General features: G+C 38.4%; 1 protein-coding gene and 1 non-coding gene across 5 annotated transcripts in view; one reads left to right on the top strand and one right to left on the bottom strand.

Moving 5' to 3' along the window:
* Positions 1–19,973, bottom strand: part of FBXL20 (F-box and leucine rich repeat protein 20) — a 105,240-nt gene that overhangs the window by 41,971 nt on the left and 43,296 nt on the right. For all 4 annotated transcript variants that reach the window (XM_045070313.1, XM_004764668.3, XM_004764669.3 and 1 more), the window contains one exon: positions 9,175–9,236. In XM_045070313.1, the coding sequence (XP_044926248.1) occupies positions 9,175–9,236 (62 nt within the window). The remainder of the gene's footprint in view (positions 1–9,174; positions 9,237–19,973) is intronic.
* LOC123389215 lies at positions 17,312–17,455 on the top strand. The gene has a single exon (XR_006603813.1). It is a non-coding gene; the product is annotated as a U4 spliceosomal RNA (small nuclear RNA).

Below are 19,973 nucleotides of genomic sequence, written 5' to 3'. Positions count from 1 at the left end.
TTAGAAACCCAAATATATGGGGAACCTGAGTGGCTCAGTCATTGAACATCTGTCTTTAGCTCAGGTCATGATCCCAGGGTCCTGGGCTCCAGCCCCACATCAGGCTCCCTGCTCAGTGGGAAGCATGCTTCTCCTTCTCCCACTCCCCCTGCTTGTTTCCCTCTCTCACTGTGTCTTTCTCTGTCAAATAATAAATAAAATCTTTTAAAAAGAAAAAAGAAACCCAAATATAAGAACTGGTGGGATGGGCTGCCAGGGTTTTAGCCAGGGTGATTTTTTTTGGGGGGGTGGTGGTGAGGGGCTTAAAATGAACATTTATCCTTCCAAATATCATTATGTAAACTTTAATTTAAAAAAAAAACAGTACCTGTATAAATATTTACGTACAGCATCTATATAATAAGCCAACATAATAAAACTACATTATACTGAGCACCTTCCTGCTTTTCATCATCTTCAGACTAACTACCTTAGATGGTGTTGACAATGGTCCTTTTCAATACACTTTAACCTTTTACATAAATCCTCCTGAGATGTCTACATCTATAACCAGAATGGTTAAGTGATGCATGATAACAACACTTACTGTGGCAGGCATTTCATAATGTACAATTTGTCACATCACTATGGTTGTACTTTTTTCTTTTTTTTAAAGTAGGCTCCAGGGGCGCCTGGGTGGCTCAGTGGGTTAAAGTAGGCTCCAGGCCCATGAGGCTCCAACTCCTGACCCTGATAACCATATATGGTTAAGATCAAAGAGATAAGAAAACTGAGATGGAATGAAACCTCTGTTATTGTCTAAGGATGTTCTTGATTACTTCAATAAAAGCCTTTCCGCATCTCTTATCAAGAGACTACTGAATAACTGGGACTGGCTTTAGGCTGCCCAGGTTTAAGCAAAGTAAACCTCGCCTTCCACACACTTGATAAAGAATACCAGGAAGCAAAAAGACGTTATGGAAGAAAACAGGGTCTAATTGCACATAAAACACTGCTGTACAAACAAACAAACAAAACCCCTCAAATCCTTAATACTAAATCCCTGGAAGAGAACATGGGAACTGGCTGTTAAAATCAATACTGAATGTAGGGGCGCCTGGGTGGTTCAGTGGGTTATGCCTCTGCCTTCTGCTCAGGTCATGACCAGGGTCCTAGTGGAGCCCCACATCTGCTCTCCCCCACCCACCCCACTGCCTGCCTCTCTACCTAGTTGTGATCTCTGTCTGTCAAATAAATAAATAATAAAAATCTTTAATTAAAAATCATCTATAATGGGACGCCTGGGTGGCTCAGTTGGTTGGACAGCTGCCTTCGGCTCAGGTCATGATCCCAGCGTCCTGGGATCGAGTCCCACATCGGGCTCCTTGCTCCACGGGGAGCCTGCTTCTCCCTCTGACTCTGCCTTCCACTCTGTCTGCCTGTGCTTGCTTTCGCTCACTCTCTCTCTGACAAATAAATAAATAAAATCTTTAAAAAAAAAAATCATCTATACTGAAAGTAGATTTTGGGATATGGTTACCTACAGTATGGTTCTCTATAACTGGATAATTCCATTCCTGTAATGGGGATATCTATAAGCACAACTTTTTTGCAGAGTAATTTGACAGTGTCCATTAAAATAAAAAATATACATATTACAATCTACAGAAGCAAAAGTAGGAGTAAAAATGGTTTACAGAATGTTCATGGCAGCATTATTTGAAATAATGAAAAGAAACAAACAATACCTATAAATAAAAATGCTTAAATGTGATAGAGTCCACGAACTACTGTACATAGCTGCTTTCTGAAAGAATGAGGTAGAGGTACATAAACTGATCTAAAAAGAGATTAATGATTATTAAATGACAGAGACAAAAACAAATTGTAGAAGAGTATATGTTTTCATGTCTAAAAAAATATGGATACATGAAGACATGCATGCAAGTATTATACATATAATATATCCAGATATAAGTGGATATATCTGCTACCTTTGGAGTAGAGAATAGGCACTTTTTGTGTGTGGTGGGGGGGATACTGAAAGAGCAGGGATTAGCAGCCAGCTGTTTACTTCTTTGTATTTTTCAAAGTGTTAGGCTAATGGGAAATTTATATATTATTTGTTAAAAAATTTTAAAGGCACTAGATGAAGATCTCTGGCCACAAGATGTGTTAAGTCCTGCTGAACTTAGAGTAGATTTTTTTTTTTAAGATTTTATTTATTTATTTGAAAGAGAGAGTGAGTGAGAGATCACAAATGGGGGAGCAGCAGAGGAGAGAGAGAAGCAAGCTCCCCACTGAGCAGGGAGCCAAATGTGGGACTTGATCCCAGGACCCTGAGCAGAAGACAGACACTTACAGTGAGGCACCCAGGCACCCCTTAATTTAGGGTTCTGATACTTACTTGCCTACTGTCTGACAGAAACTACCCCAGATTTTCAAAATTGGAAACGTCTTATTCCTCACAGGAGACCATCAGTTTGCAGGAACTGTTCATTAAAACTGTATGCTAGTGTCTTTATTATCAAATTACAGATGCAGGTTTACTAGGCCCCTGCTCTAAGTGAGAGGACTTCAGGTACAATTTTAACATTACGGTTATTATCCATTGTCTGGTGGAGAATTCTGCTAAAAGCATTGCATGTTACCTGTAGCTATCATGGACAAGAGCTTTAACTCTTTAGACAAGAATCCACTACAGATTAAATTTTAAGAGCTCTCTATACATACTTGGTTATTAACGTGAACATAAAGACCACATCTTCCATATTCGAAGTGAATCAGAGTTGGCAGACATAACCACCATGAGATCAGAACATCTTAAATTAGGGCTGTGCATTTTGGCTCCTTTTAAACCTGAATCTCAATGCAAAAATGCTCCTAAATAAACCAGATGCACACCCCTGGCCATTAAGAATAGAATAATAAGTATCCTGGGTATTTTTTAAATGATCTTATTGTTACAAATCTGGAGAGGACGCATCAGACAACTGCTCTTCTATCCAGCTACTTACAGTTATCTATTTAACCACGATTATACTGAGCAGAAATTATGCGAACCTAATCTACTCATACCCGGTTATCCCATGTAGCACACCAAATTACTTAGTTCCTCAGGTGTAAGAGTAACAACTACTTAAATTATTAACTAGACTGAGTTGACAGGAAGGTTCTGTCTCTCTAAATAAAAGCTCTATAAGAATTTTAATGAGATTTTTTGTGTATGTGACTCTGTTGAGCAAATGGCAGTATCACCTTCTATGAAAACTTTCTAAACAAAAATCATCTTAGCTATGCTCCGCAGTACAGAATTTTGAGCATTTCATTAACCATTTTTTGACATGTTGGAAATTTTTACACGCTGGAAAGTTTGTAATTTTTCCTTGGGAAATAAAACTCAATGCGAAGGTAGGGTAGGGCTTTCCTGGGGTGAAGTCTTGGTTAGGCCTTTTATTTCCCATCAAAGGATGACAAATCTACTTGTTCACCTGGTCTGAAGTACAGGACTCAATCATCCATGCGCAGCTAAAGATATTCTGAATACAGGATGTCGTAAAAAATATAATCCTTGTGCTACCCTAATCTTATGAAAATTCCAGCTAAGGTAAGTGAGATTTATAAAAGACTGAAGGACATTCATGATTCCTTTAAGGATGCTATATTCTATCTGTGGTAAGCACTGTAATTGACTCTCCAGCCTCCACTTCAGCTCAGTTCATTAGTCTAAACCTGCCACAGAGATTGGTTCAGGCCTAAGCCAATTTGGGCTGATAAGATCTGAGAAGAGGCTTTATTTGGAGTATAAACGGCTGCCTATCTCTCCCCTCAGAGTGAACAAAGACACATGTTGATCCAATATTCACTGGCATCTATCCTATGCCCGTGAAGAAAAGAGCTTTTAGGACCAAGCTGATGCTGATTCTAGCAGAACAGACCGAAAATTGCTGATGACACTGTGAATCCCCTCAATCAATTAACCCTGGCATGTAGGCAGCCTGATCTTTTTATTTCCTTTTGCATGAAATAACTTCCCTTACTGTTTAAGCCCATTTCAGAGTTTCCATTACTTGCAGCCAAAAGCAACCTTGGATCAACTGGACTGTCAGAAGCATGCATTCATTTTTACATGTTATTATTTTGTTTTTTAACTATTACAAAGGTGCCAGAAGCCGTGACCATATGAAATCTGTGACTGGATTTTCTCCTTTTTTTTTTTTTTTTTAAATAGATTTTATTTACTTATTTGACACACAGAGAAAGAGAAAGCAAGCACAAGCAGGGGGAGTGGCAGGCAGAGGGAGAGGGAGAAGCAGGCTCCCCAATGAGCAGGCAGAGGCTTAACCAACTGAGCCACCCAGGCGCTCCTGTGACTGGATTTTCTATGTAACTTTATCCACAAACTATAAGCAGAGTCTCATTTGAGAAATATCTCTTAGAAAGTAGTGCTAGAAAGAGCTCTGATTTTATGGTATAATATATATATTTCTTCTTTTCTGTTAAGAATAAAATTTCAGGGCGCCGGGTGGCTCAGTGGTTTAAGCCTCTACCTTCGGCTCAGGTCATGATCCCAGGATCCAGGGATCAAGCCCCAAATCGGGCCTTCTGCTCAGTGGGGAGCCTGCTTTCCCCCCTCTCTCTGCCTGCCTCTCTGCCTACTTGTGATCTCTGTCAAATAAATAAATAAAATCTTTAAAAAAAAAAAAAGAATAAAATTTCATTTATGCTACCAAAAAATTCAAAGCTAAATGTGAGAATGACCCATAGTAATTGTGTAAACTCTTACAAGGCTACATGTGTTTCCTTTCTGGCTTTGGTTTTCTACTTCAAAAAAATATATGTCATGGTCCTCATAGTTCATTTTTATTTCTTATATTTGCTCCTGGTCCAAGCCATCTCAAGTAATCTGGAGACAAATTAAATTAATAAATAAAAATAAAATGGGTTTCAGAGTTTATAGCTGACATACTGATTTACATATATATTAGATTAAGAGATGCCTGAAACATTGCTACATCAAAATAGTTCAACTACCTTAATATAGAACATTTAAGCCAAGAGAAAGAATGTGTAAGAGTACAATTTTTTTTTAAAGATTTTATTTATTTATTTGACAGAGAGAGATCACAATAGGCAGAGAGGCAGGCAGAGAGAGAGGAGCAAGCAGGCTCCCTGCTGAGCAGAGAGCCTGATGCGGGACCCGATCCCAGGACCCTGAGATCATGACCTGAGCCGAAGGCAGTGGCTTAACCCACTGAGCCACCCAGGCGCCCGTAAGAGTACAATTATGTGGACATACAGCCAAACCTCAACATCCGCATACACAGCTCTTTTCCACACAGTTCTTACCACATTGATCATCAGGTGATGACATCTGGTGTCATGACTGAGCCTGGCTGGAAACCTGACCCAAAGGTTGCCATCTACAGGATACCCTCTAGGGTATATGATGTTTTGGCCCCAAAGCTCTTCATTTCAGTGTCAGAGAGGCTTCGTATTTTTTTCCTGTTTTTCTTTATTTCCACGGGCACCAGTAAATCCAAAAGGAGCTAAATATACACAATTTCTTACTCTTCTATGAATTTTAAATCATGCTGCTAAGCTTGAGAACTGTATATACATCTGCCTTTTGGCATCACCACCTGGATATCCACAGGTACCCGAACTGAACTAATTTTCATTATTTTCTGTCAATTAACCCTGTTCTTCCTCCTATTTTCTTTATCTTAGTGAGTATTCCCACCATCCACTTGGCAGAAAGCAAAAACCTAGGGCACCATCCTTGCCTCCTTCCCAATACCCTCATTTGCAACACATCAAATCAATCAGCAATATACTGTCAATCCCAGCTCTTAAAAATCTCTTGACAGAGCCCATCACTACAGTGGCATTCAGGCCATCAGTTTCGCCAATAAAGATTACTGTAACAATTTTCTATTTGCTGTTCTTCTCTTCAGCAAAAAAACGTTTTTGTTAAATAAACAAGTATGGACTAAATTACCTGCTTCTTCAATACTACAGCATTAGAGGTAACCACTGGTAAGCTAACAGTTATGAAGAAATGCCTAAAAAGTGGGGTCACTCTTAACAGACAGAAGACTACAAATCACCCACTTAAGAAGTCATCTTAGTCTACCCTTCATGCTATCTTTGGGACTGACCGCATCTAAAGGAAGAGATACCAGCATCAAAGAAAATATCCACAAAACCTTTGCTACAATAAATCACCAAGACTGGGATACGGCTGAAGAATAATTGAACATACACAACATAAAATAAAGCTGTAGATTGTATTTGTTTATCATAGGGGCTGAATTTTTTTTGAAGACCTTATTTATTTAAAAATAAGAGAGAGTGAGTGGGGGGTGCAGCAGAGGGAAAAGAAGACTCCCCGCTGAGCATGGAGCCCAATGCAGAACTCAATCTCAGGACACTGGGATCACCACCGGAGCTGAAGTCAGATGCTTAACCAACTGAGCCACCCAGGTGCCCCTGCATTTTTTATTTTAAATTATATAATAAATAAAAACGTATTATATAATTACATATTTTATTACAAGTGTATTATTAAAATTTTTATTATAAATTACTGTAAACCGAAAATATAGAAAACAATATATATATTAGAGGGAATTCACATTCCATGAAATTTACCCTTTTAAAGTACACTATTCAGTGATTTTTAGTATAACCACAATGTTGTGCAGCCATGGTCACTATCTAATTTCAGAATATTTCATCACTCCCAAAGAAACCCTACACCCATTAGCAGTCACTCCCTATCAACCCTCAACACAGCCCCTGGCAACCTCTATCTCCATGGAACGGTCTATCCTGGATATTTCATATAAGTGGAATTACATGGTATGTGGCCTTTATGTCTGTCTTCCATGGAATAAAACTCTAGTAAAATATAAAAATGTAAACCAAAATAGCAGACAACTAAATACCAAAGAATCAAATAATTTCCCTGAATCCTACTGAGTCTTTAGGTAAACTATTTTGGTCCAAAATAATGCCATTATAAAAAAAATTGAAGTATGTCTTAGTGTACTCAGTTTATAATAGCATTAAGAACATAACCTGTTTAAAAATATTTCTCCTTAAGGGTGCCTGGGTGGCTCAGTGGGTTAAGCCTCTGCCTTTGGCTCAGGTCATGATCTCAAGGTCCTAGGATCAAGTCTGGCGTCAGGCTCTCTGCTTGGCAGGGAACCTGTTTCTTCCTCTCTCTCTCTGCCTGCCTCTCTGCCTACTTGTGATCTCTCCCTGTGTCAAATAAATAAATAAATAAAATCTTTAAAAATAAATAATTAAAAAAAGATTTCTCCTTAAGATGGCTAAAATTTATCCAGGATACATTCTCCAATAGCCCTGGGTACCCTAGGGTATATTGCTGTTATTTCTACTATAGTAAACCAGCAGGTACAAAAGCATTGTTTCCATGAAAAAATCCATTCCAAGTTCAATTCTGTTATTTTTTTCTTAGTATCTCTAATGTATAAGGTATTACATGAAGATGTATAAGAAAACAGTCCCTGCTTGTAAGGTACTTGCAAAACAGTGAAGGCCTTAGATATGCAAATCCCTAGAAATGCCAGGAATTCTCTTCTTCACCAGCACTAGCATGAAATTACTTTCCACCTTGAGCAGGGACTGGGTTGGTTATGGGCTGGAGCAGTAGCAGCTAAGATTAAGAGGCAGATGCCCTTCAGTACAACTTGTTAACTTCTAACATTTGCAAAAGAAAATGTACCTTTCTTTCTTTTTTTTTTTTTTTTAAAGATTTTATTTATTTGACAGAGATCACAAGTAGGCAGAGAGGCAGGCAGAGAGAGAAGGTGAAGCAGGCTTCCCACTGAGCAGAGAGCCATCATGCGCAGCGGGATCCCAGGACCCCTGGATCACAACCTGAGCCTGACCTGAGCCAAAGGCAGAGGCCTTAACCCACCAAGCCACCCAGGTGCTCATGTACCTTTCTTTCTAAGTCACTAGTGAACAAAGAAGAGCATAATTAAGTGCCCAAATAAGGGCATCTCGGTGGCTCAGTTAAGCATCTGACTCTGACTCTGGTCATGATCTCAGGGTCCTGGGTTCGAGTCCCCCACTGGGCTCCATGTTCTGTGGGGAGTCTGCTTCTCCCTCTGCCTCTCCTCCAACTTGTGCTCTCTCTTGCTCCCAGATAAATGAATAAAATCTTAAAAAAAAAACCAAAAACTCAAATAATGGGCACTGAAAATAACTCCCATAGTTTTTTTCCTAGGCAATTCCTAGGTTAGATGTATATAAATTGGGGGCTATGTATTTTATTTTGTGGGTGATCCCAAATGTAATTTCTACATGTTAAAAATAAGGAGGATAAAATTATAACTGTAATATAAGAAAAAGCTTCAAATAACTTTTACCGTATTACTCCCCTTTTTAAAAAAAAGATTTTATTTTTAAGTACACCCAACATGGGGCTTGGACTTACAACCAACCCTAACATCAAGAGTCTCATGCTCCACCAACTGAGCCAGTCATGTGTCCCCACCTTTTTAACTAAAGTAAAAGGCTGTAACTCTTCTCTACAGTTCCTCAGTATATGTGATATTTTGTCACAAATACAAGTCATTTCATGGACATATTTGATGTTGGGAACAGGAAACGAGGCAAAGGGATGGATTAGAATCACTTAAAAAAAGATCTGGGGTGCTGGGTGGCTCAGTCATTAAGCGTCCGCCTTCGGCTCAGGTTATGATCCCAGGGTCCTGGGATTGAGCCCTGCATCCGACTCCCTGCTCAGCGCGAAGCCTGCTTTTCTCTCTCTCCCACTCCCCCTACTTGTGTTCCCTCTCTCGCTGTATCTCTCTCTGCAAATAATAAAATCTTTTTAAAAAATCAGCATTATAATAAAATAAAATATATGATCTCTTATATACATTATGTACATTATATACAAAAGTAAAGCAAGGGAAAACTAGTAAACAAAATCATATATAGGTACAAATCAGGTAGGAGAATTTAAACATTTAAAATTTTGATTCATATATAGAAAATGTAGAGTCAAACCGTTTAAACAAAAGAATCAATAAATTTACAAATTCAGATAATCCAGTTCCTTTACATACAGGAAAATTAGCAGTAAGTCTAAAAATTTTTAAATAGGTAAATATGACACACACACAACACCAAATTAAAATTAGCATTCAGACTTACCGCAATAGGAGTTCTTTGGGAAGTTTTTTATTGATTACAGCTTCATCACTATTTGAGAACATCTGCAAAAACAAAATCACTTAGTGTTACTTAACATTTTATTACATTCAACTCAAAGTTTAGAGACAGTCTTCTAAAAAGAGAGGTGAATAAGTATAGGGGATATTATAAGCTGAAGTAATATTTTTAGGGACTCTTTGGGCTGAAAAACATTTTTGAGACATTTAATTTGTTCCCTGTCTTTAGAAAAAATTAACAGCAATCAGAAGCATGACATTAGGTAGTAGGTATTATTTTAAGTATTTTTCTTTTTTTTTTTTAATTTTATTTATTTATTTGAAAGACAGAGATCACAAGCAAGCAGAGAAGCAGGCAGAGAGAGAGAGTAGAGGAAGCAGGCTGTCAGCAGAGCAGAGAGCCCGATGCGGGGCTCGATCCCAGGACCCTGGGATCATGACCTGAGCTGAAGGCAGAGGCTTTAACCCACTGAGCGACCCAGGCACCCCTTATTTTAAGTATTTTTCATGTACTAATGTACTAAGTCTTCATACTATTCTTAATCTTCATTTTCTTGTAAAGAAACAGAATTGCAAAAGATTTATGTGCTTAAAATCACATCACTGCACAGTGACCATTTAAAAATTAAGATGAGGTGATTCTCCAAATCTAAGTCATATTTACTTGTTCAAGGAGGTGTTTGGAAACCATCCTAGGATAGGGAACATTCTGATTTTACTTAACATGCAGAAAACTGGTAATGCTTCATGACCACCACCACATGCTTCCTTGATGCATGCAAGTGATCATTTAAGAAATTAATCAGATAACCCACAAGGGTTCCTATTATTTATTTTTTTAAAGATTTCATTTATTTATTGACAGAGAGAGATCACAAGTAGGCAGAGGAAGGCAGGGGGATGGGGAGAGCAGGCTCCCTGCTAAGCAGAGAGCCCAGATGTGGGACTTGATCTAAGACCCTGAGATCATGACCTGAGCCGAAGGCAGAGGCTCAACCCTCTGAGCCACCCAGGAACCCAAATTAGACAATCTTTCTTTCTTTCTTTTTTTTTTTAAAGACAACTACTTTCTTTTTTAAAAGATTATTAATTGACAGAGAGAGAGAACACAAGCAGGGGGAGTGGGAGAGGGAGAAGCAGGCTTCCCGCCAAGGAGGGATTCCAGGACCCTGGGATCATGACCTGAGCCACAGATGGCTTGGGTGGCTCAGGCATTAAGCATCTGCTTAATGGTGCCCCAAATCAGGCACTCTTATAGGTAAAGAGATACAAAGAAAAGGAGATGATATCTCTGTACTTCAGGAGCGCTAGCTCTACAATGAACATAGAAAGTAAGTACTTTATTATTAGAGATAAATGAAAGAGGTAATATGAGAGCAAGGGAAGAAATAACTAAGTCTCCCCACACCTGACATCTTAAAGGAAGACCAGAAGTTAATTAACAAGGAAAAAAGGGGAAGATAAGCTGTTTAAAAGCATGGACTCATACATGAAAGCCTTAGCATTTCATGATTCAAAGTAGAAAAAGTAAAGGGATAGGAACGTAGTGGAAAGAATGTACTTCCCCCTCAATCTCAGACATTCAAAGAGTATTTACAATAGACTTCAAAAAAGATAACTATTAACAACCTACCCTCCAGTTACATGGAAAGCTCTGTGACAGAAGGGACCATGACTTTCATATCTGCCAACATATTTCCAGGACTGAGCACAGGGCCCGACACATAGTAGGAACTTAGTACACTGAACTGTGAACAGTGGGGTTTGGTCATGAAGGAAACCTGTATACCAGGCTAGAAATATGAAATAATCCTGTAGAGAAGAGAAGAGAAACCTAAAGAAATTAAACTCTGGACTGGTAGTAAGGACATAAGCTAAGAATACATTGAAATTATAGTTCAAGAAAAGATGACGAGGGACGCCTGGGTGGCTCAGTTGGTTAAGCAGCTGCCTTCGGCTCAGGTCATGATCCCAGCGTCCTGGGATCGAGTCCCAGGACTCCTTGCTCTGCGGGGAGCCTGCTTCTCCCTCTGACTCTGCCTTCCACTCTGCCTGTGCTCGCTCTCGCTCTCTCTCTCTGACAAATAAATAAATAAAATCTTTAAAAAAAAAAAAAGAAAGAAAGAAAGAAAGAAAAGATGACGAGAGGGGCACCTGGGTGGCTCTGTGGGTTAAGCCTCTGCCTTTAGCTCAGGTCATGATCCCAGGGTCCTGGGATCGAGCCCCACGTCCTCGGGCTCTCTGCTCAGCAGGGAGCCTGCTTCCTCCTCTCTCTCTGCCTGCCTCTCCACCTACTTGTGATCTCTCTCCTTCTGTCAAATAAATAAATAAAATCTTAAAAAAAAAAAAAAAGAAAGAAAAGAAAAGATGACGAGATCTCCAAGGCTGGTGAAAATTAAAAAAACAAAACAAAATGGAGAAAAGAAGGATATTTGAAGCAGCAACAAGGACTTGGTGATGGAAAGCTGGACTCTATCAAGTTTCAGTGCAAAAGAAAATCTTGTAATAAAAGTAATGCTGTTGGGGTGCCTGGATGGCTCAGTGGGTTAAGCTGCTGCCTTTGGCTCAGGTCATGATCTCAGGGTCCTGGGATCGAGTCCCACATCGGGGTTTCTGCTCTATGGGGAGCTTGCTTCCCTTTCTCTCTCTCTGCCTGCCTCTCTGCCTAATTGTGATCTCTGTCATTCTATCAAATAAATAAATAAAAGCTTTTAAAAAAAAAGAGCTTAGCATTTCTAATATATAAATGATTGTCCTTGCTTCCCTCTATCTCTCTCTCTGCCTGCCTCTCCGTCTACTTGTGATCTCTCTCTGTCAAATAAATAAATAAAATCTTTTTTAAAAAAAAGTAATGCTGTTGAATGACAGTGACATGTTTTAGGAAATTATATGACATTAAAGAATAACCTGCTTCCCTATAATTTCTAACCATTAGTGGAAGCTATTAAAAAATCATATCCTCCTTCTATAAGGCAATCTTTCAAAATGAAGCTATCATATTTCCTTCTAAACAAGTTTAAGTTCTTCTCAAATGACAGTCTCTAAGATGCTACACCATGATCACTCCTCTCTGGGCACATTTAGAGAATAGAACACAGGGGGTAATTATAACTCATTTAAAAAGCTGAATACTTAAAAAAAAAAGTTGAATAATCAAAGGTTGATGACATAAATGACAATGTCTTACAAAGAAAACTAAAGTATCAAAAAGAGACCTGGGAGACTTTTCAGAGTTAGATAGCACACAACATGTATCTTAAGCTTAAGATATTTGGAAAAAAATTTAAGTACAAAACAGACTCACTCAACACCCAATCTACTAGACTCTGCCCAACTCAATTTCACAAAAGGACAATCATTTATATATTAGAAATGCTACGGGACGCCTGGGTGGCTCAGTTGGTTAAGCAGCTGCCTTCAGCTCAGGTCGTGATCCCAGCGTCCTGGGATCGAGTCCCACATCAGGCTTCTTGCTCAGCAGGGAGCCTGCTTCTCCCTCTGCCTCTGCCTGCCATTCTGTCTGCCTGTGCTCGCTCTCTCCCCCTCTCTCTCTCTGATAAATAAATAAAATCTTTAAAAAAAAAATGCTAAGCTCTTTTTTTTAAGCTTTTATTTATTTATTTGATAGAATAAAAGAGAGCACAATTAGGCAGAGAGGCAGGCAGAGAGAGAGAAAGGGAAGCAAGCTCCCCACAGAGCAGAGACCCCGATGTGGGACTCGATCCCAGGACCCTGAGATCATGACCTGAGCCGAAGGCAGAGGCTTAACCCACTGAGGCACCCAGGTGCCCCAGAAATGCTACGCTCTTTATCTTGTATACTCAAAGTATATTTATTAAATGCTACACATCTCGCCTCACAGGGCACTTTGCTCACTTGAATATACACAGTAATTAAACTGTTAGAAAATATAAACCCGAGATATGTAATTCACATGACTTCCAAACTCTAGATATAAAAAGGAACAAAAATCACATCCAACAACTAATTTCTTTTCTTGCATCAGTCTATATAAACTGAATGGTTTCAGCTCAGGTCACGATTCGCAGGTTCTAGGGATCAAACCCAGCACAGGGTCCCTGTGGGGTTAGCTTGTCTGCCCCTCCCTCACTGTGCATATGCACACACACTCTCACTCTCTCAAATGAATAAATCTTAAAAAAAAAAAAAAAAAAAACTAAGAAAAAAAAAAGACAAGTGGTGTTGTATCTGTGGAAGCATGAAAGTAAGTGAGGGGAAAAACAGTGTCCTCAGAGGATCTGGCAAACACCAGGCTTATAGGACATCTGTCCAGATTTACATATTCCCCCTCTCCCTTGTGGACATATACAGTCTACTCCAACATTCCAAGAAAGAAAAAGATCCATGGTTCAAAACCTGTGGTCATCTGGCCAATAGCATCAGCATCAAGTGGGACTTTATCAGAAGTACAAATTCTTGGGCTATACCCCAGACCCATTAATATCAAAAATGGGGTGAGGAGGTGGAAAGAAAGAAGGGCAATCTGCAGTTTAAGAAGTCCTTCAGGTGACACCAATGCTTCCCGAAGTTTGAGAACCAATGGACCAGATGAAGCAGATTGCAAATCTCAGGATTTAATCTAGGGGTGCCTGGGTGGCTCAGCTGGTTAAACATCTGACTTGGGATTTCAGCTCGGGTCTTGATCTCAGGGTCATAAGATTGAGTCCTATATTGGGCTCCATTCTGGGTACGGAGCCTACTAAAAAAAAAAAAAAAAAAAAAAGTAAAAAGATAGAATTACAGTTCTATAAAATAATCAGAATATTTCATTATTTGAAGTGACATAACAATGGAAGTTAGAAAATACTCCTAGAGGTAGACACAATAATTTTAAATGTTTTCTAGGAAACCCATATGGCTCCTGCTCCAGTTCATGGTGTTGCTGGTAAAATAAACATTTCAATATACGTTTTAGGTATTTTACTATTTCAGCTGAATCCAAACTTTGGTTTTTTCATTCAAAATATAAAGGCTGTCAAAAACAATTAGATCTAAGATATAATGAATTACAACACATTTGTGAAAAGATTTTAGATATAACTATAGTAGAGGAAGTGACTGTTCAATCACATGACATTCTTAGGTAATCTGGTTTCATATTAACACAGGAATATATCATTGTGTATTTTTTATAATATATCCACAAACAGTTACAAGGATGTAGTCATGGGAAGAACAAGAGAGTAACTAGATTGTTCTCTCTTAATTGTTTCATGGGAGAACACCATCCCCTGAACAGACAGACAGAAACTGCATAGCATTTATCTAGGGATAGAACATTCTTAAATATTCGGGTTTTTAAAAATCAAAGTGATGTGTTTTGTCATACATTAGCATTTATAGTTGCTTTGTATAAAACTATAATTGCTTTTCTATAAATTATATAGTGAGAAATGTAATGGCAGGTAGGTTAAATAAAAGAAACAAAGTACTTGCTCAACAGTGACCCCTGCTGGTTCAACTGGAGTATAGTTCCCAACTTCAAAAATTAAAAAGATCTGATTTAGCTCTATAGAAGAGTAACAGAACTCCCAACTTTTAGCTAGTATATGGCTGTATGGTAAGATGACTTTACTTCTCTTGGAAGCTACATAATGCCAGGTCATTAAGTTCTGGCCAACAGGATGGAAGAAAAAGTTATGTGTTTAATTCCAGAGTGACCTTCAAGAGAGAAGATGTGCCCCTTCTTACTCCTTCCTACTTGAGCTGCTTGAAATGTGGTTAGGATGACCGAATTCCATCCTGTATCATGAAGCTGAAAGCCACAGTTTTAAAGATAAGCACAAAACTAGAAAAAGCCTACAGATGACTGTAGAGACACCATGCCTCTGGAATTTATATGACAGAAAAAGAAACTTCTATCATATTTAAGCCACATTTAATTTGGGACTCCAATACATGCAGCTAAATTTACTTACATTATTTTAGATTTTAAGAGGTATCATCTGTTTTGCAAGATGAAGAGTCCTGGAGGTTACACAAACATTGTGAGTGTACTGTGCTCTTAAAAATGATTAAGATGGCAAATTTTATGTTATATGTATTTTTCCACAGTTAAATTTTTTTTTTATTTTTGTGTTTTAATACTTCTGAATTTAGGACAGTTAAAATTAATTTTAATTTTTTACAATTAAAATCAAAAGCATCTTTTATGGTTTATGACACATTTTATAATTCAAAGCAAGTTTTAACTCTATACAGTAAAGACCAACCAATGGAGGAAAACAAATAAAATAGGAAATTAAAAACCATTTGCTCCTTCTCAGCAGGCTCTGTGCTTTTGTTTATACTGTTTTCTCTAAAGCACCCACACAACCAAACTTGCCTATTCTATCAGTAGAAACAGACTGATGTCCACTGGACATGCTATCTATACCATGAAGGCTTTCCCAATCTCCCTAATAGGATGGGATTGTTTCTCTCCTGTGAAACCACAAAATACCAGTTCTAAGTTGGTGTAGGACTCCTTATATCAGACTATGAGATCTGAGAGGAAAGCACCTTTTCAGTTTAGTTCACCACTGTGTAGTCGGCAACCAACACAGAGCCCAGAAATTGGTGAACCAATGAATGTTATTTATACTGTAGGGATCTGGTAATACTCTTCTGATTATAAATCCCCATCAGGTTTCCATGATTTAATACTCTATATCTTTCCAGTTGTAATCTCTCTCTGTCAAATAAATAAATAAAATATTAAAAAATATATCTTTTTTTTTATTTAAAGATTTTATTTACTTATTTGACAGACAGGCAGTAGACAGAGAGGCAGGCAGAGAGAGGAAGGGAAGCAGGCTCCCTGCTGAGCAGAGAGCCCAATATGGGGCTCAACCCCACGACCCTGGGATCACGACCTGAGCCGAAGGCAGAGACTTTAATCCACTGAGCCACTCAGGCACCCCTAAAAAAAGTATGTTATCATAATCTATTTTAGATTATTACTAATTTAATTCTGGTAAAACAGAAAAACTTTGCTCCAAAAGAAATCTATTTCCCCCTCCTCCTTTTTGTTATTATCATATATTACATATATATCTTTTTTTTCCTTAAAATTTATTTATTTAGGGGCACCTGGGTGGCTCAATGGGTTAAAGCCTCTGCCTTTGGCTTGGGTCATGATCCCAGGAGATTTATTTATTTAGGGGCGCCTGGGTGGCTCAATGGGTTAAAGCCTCTGCCTTTGGCTCGGGTCATGATCCCAGGGTCCTGGGATCGAGCCTCGCATCGGGCTCTCTGCTTAGCATGGAGCCTGCTTCCTCCTCTCTCTCTCTCTGCCTGCCTCTCTGCCTACTTGTGATCTCTGTCTGTCAAATAAATAAACAAAGTCTTAAAAAAAATTTTATTTATTTATTTGACAGACAGAGAAAGCAAATGAGCATGGGGAAAGGCAGAGGAAAAGGGAGAGAAAACTTCAGCAGACTCCTTGCTGATTTCTGAGCCTAACCTAGGGCTTGATCTCATAACCCTGAGCTGAAATCAACAGTCAGACCCTTAACCAACTGTACCACCCAGGGGCCCCTACATATTTATCTTAAAGGCACAGTAATACAGTTTCATCATTACTGTGTTACACAAGTGTCTTTTAATTCAGCTGAACTAATATAAGAGAAAATTTTATTTATAGCCTTCTGTATTTACTCCTGTAATTAACTTTTACAGTGCTTTTCCTTCAAGTTACCATCTGGAACCATATCCTTTCAGCTTAAAGGACTTCCTTTAGTATTTCATGTAAAGCAGTGTATTTCATGTCTGCTAACAACAAATTCTCCATGTTTGCTATTCTGGGAATGTTTCTATTTTGCCTATATTTTTCAGTAATAGCTTTGCTGGATACAGAATTCACTTAAATTATTTTTGAAGGAAAATTCATATAAAATACACCATTTTAAAGTACAGTACAATGGCATTTAGTATTTACAATATTACACAACTGCCACATCTCTCTAGTTTTAAAGTTTTCATTCCCCCAGGATACCCAGTCCTCATTAAGTAATCATTCCCACAACCTACCATCCCGTCTCCTCCAACTCTTAGATCTAGCCAACCACTATTCTCCTTTCTATCACTACAGAGTTCCCTATTCTGGATACTTCACATAAAGCTTTGCACAGTGGCAGTAAAGTAGCCAATGAGGTTTATCCGAGGCACGATTATTGCTAATTGGATACTTCACATAAGTGGAATCATTCAATGCAATCTTTTAGGTCTGGCTTATTTCATTTTTTAGGTTTACCCATACAGTACCATATCTCAGTAATCCATTCCATTTTATGGCTGATGAATCTTTCATTGTATGGATATACCAAATGTTTATCCATTCATCTGTCAATGGACACTTGGATTGCTTCTACCTCTTGGCCATTGTGAATAGTGCAGCTATGAACATTATTTGTGCACAAGTAATTTTGTGAATATTTGTTTTCAGTTCTTTTGGTATCTATCTAGGAGTGGATTTTCTGACTTATATGGTACTTCTAACTTTTTAAGGAACCACCAAAGTGTTTTCCACAGTAATTTACCAATTTATACTGCCACCAACAATATAAAAGTTTTAAATTTCTCTACATTGGGGGTACCTAGCTGGCTCAGTCAGTGAGAACATGCGACTCTTGATCTAGGGCTCATGAGTTTGAGCCTCACACAGGGTGGAATTTACTTAAAAAAAAAACACAAATTTCTCCACATAATAGCCAATACTTATTTTCCCACTTTTTCTATTAATTATATTCATCCTAGTGGGTATAAGGTGCTATTTCATTATAATTTTGATTTGCCTTTCCCTAATGACTAATGATGTTGAGTTTATTTTCATGTTTGTTAGCCTTTCGTGTATCTTCTTTGAGGAAATGTCTATTCAAGTCCTCTGACCTTGTAAAATTGGGTTGTTTTGTTGCAACTGCTTTGTAAGGGTTCTGTAAATATTCGATATATGATTATTTAGAGTACGATTTACAAATAATTTCTCCCATTCTTTAGGTTGTCTTTTCAGGTTCTTGAGTGTCCTTTGATATGTGAATACAGAATTTTTTTTTTGAGATTTTCTTTATTAGAGAGAGCGCGTGAGAGCAAGCAGACTCCCTGCTGAGCAGAGAGCCTGATGCAGGGCTCAATCCCAGGACCCCGGGACCATATTCCGAGCCGAAGGCAGACCCCCAACAGGCTGAGTCACCCAGGTGCACCAAATATAAAATTCTTTTTTTTTTTTTTTTAAAGATTTTATTTATTTATTTGACAGAGAGAGATCACAAGTAGTCAGAGAGGCAGGCAGGGAGAGAGAGAGGAGGAAGCAGACTCTCTGCCGAGCAGAGAGCCTGATGCGGGACTCGATCCCAGGACCCTGAGATCATGACCTGAGCCGAAGGCAGCGGCTTAACCCACTGAGCCACCCAGGCGCCCCCAAATATAAAATTCTTAATTGACAATTTTTACTTTCTACACTTTGACTTGTTACCCAACTGCTTTCTGGCTTCCATTGTTTCTGGTGAAAAGTCTGCTGTCAATCGTATTGCTAGTCTTTTGTATATCATGAATTCTTTCTGTCTTGTTTTCCAGACTTTTTCTTTGTATCTGGATTTAAAAAGTTCAATAAAAATGTGCCCAGGTGTAGACCTCTTTGTGTTAGTGTTATTCACTCAGATTTTTGGATGTGTAGATACACATTTTTCATCAAATTGGGGAGATTTTCAGCTATTATTTCTTCAAATATTTTTTTCTATCTCTCCCATCTCCAACTACATATGTATTGCTGGTACAGTTGATGTCCCACAAGGTTATGTTAATTTTGTTTCATTCTTTTCTCCAAATTGGGTTATTTTACTGTTGTCTTCAAGTCCATGGATTCTCTTTCTGTGTGATCTCAAATTTGATTCTGAGTTTCTCTGCTGGTAATTTTTTCAGTTATTTTGCTTTTCAACTTCAGAATTTCCATTTGATTCTTTTTTATAAATTTCTATTTCTTCATTGACATTCTCTATTTGAGTCACTGTCATCATACTCTCCTTTAATTATTTAAACCTGATTTCCTCTAGTTTTGTGGTTTGTGTGTGTGTGTGTATGTTTTTAAGTAGGCTCCATGCGCAGCATGGAGCCCAGGGCAAGGCTTGAACTCATGACCCTGAGATTAAGACCTAAGCTGAGACCGAGAGTCAGAAACTTAACTGACGGATCCACCCATGCGCTGCTCCTTTAGTCTTTAAACATGTTTATATTAGCTGCTTTGGAAGTGGTAATTAGTCCTTCAGCTGCATATAATAAAGTATGGTAAGAAATACACTAAAGAGAGAACTGCAATTTGAAAGAAAAAAAAATTAGAAGATTATATAGAGGGCCTAGATAGATCTTGCTATACTGGAAAATGAAACTACTCCTCATCTTCTGTCTCTCAGGCCCTAAGATTCTCAAAATGAGAACTATCCACAAGGTAAATATCAGATAAAATATTTGGCTATAGGTTCCTTTTAAAAACCTCAGAAAATTTTGAAGCCATACCTAGCTGACTCTCTCAACTAGACAAGAAGCCCTCTAAGAAGCTTAAGGGAATTATGCCACAACAGCCTACAACCAAACTAAAGGCCTGTGTTAAAATGAGTTGTAATGGGGACAGAGAAGAACACAAATCAGATTAATAAAAAATCCTAGAAGGTTTTTTTTATTATTTTTAAAAGATTTTATTTACTTATTTGAGAGAGAGCAAGTGAGCATGAGTGGGGGGAAGAAGCAGAGGGAGGAGGAAAAGCAGACTCTGTGCTGAGTGTGGAACCC

The sequence above is a fragment of the Mustela putorius genome, unplaced genomic scaffold (assembly GCF_011764305.1).
Source record: "Mustela putorius furo isolate JIRA1106 unplaced genomic scaffold, ASM1176430v1.1 tig00003962_pilon_pilon_pilon, whole genome shotgun sequence".
Lineage (NCBI taxonomy): Eukaryota > Metazoa > Chordata > Mammalia > Carnivora > Mustelidae > Mustela > Mustela putorius.
The sequence above is the reverse complement of the archived record's forward strand: the minus strand, read 5'-3'. Positions and strand labels throughout refer to the sequence as shown.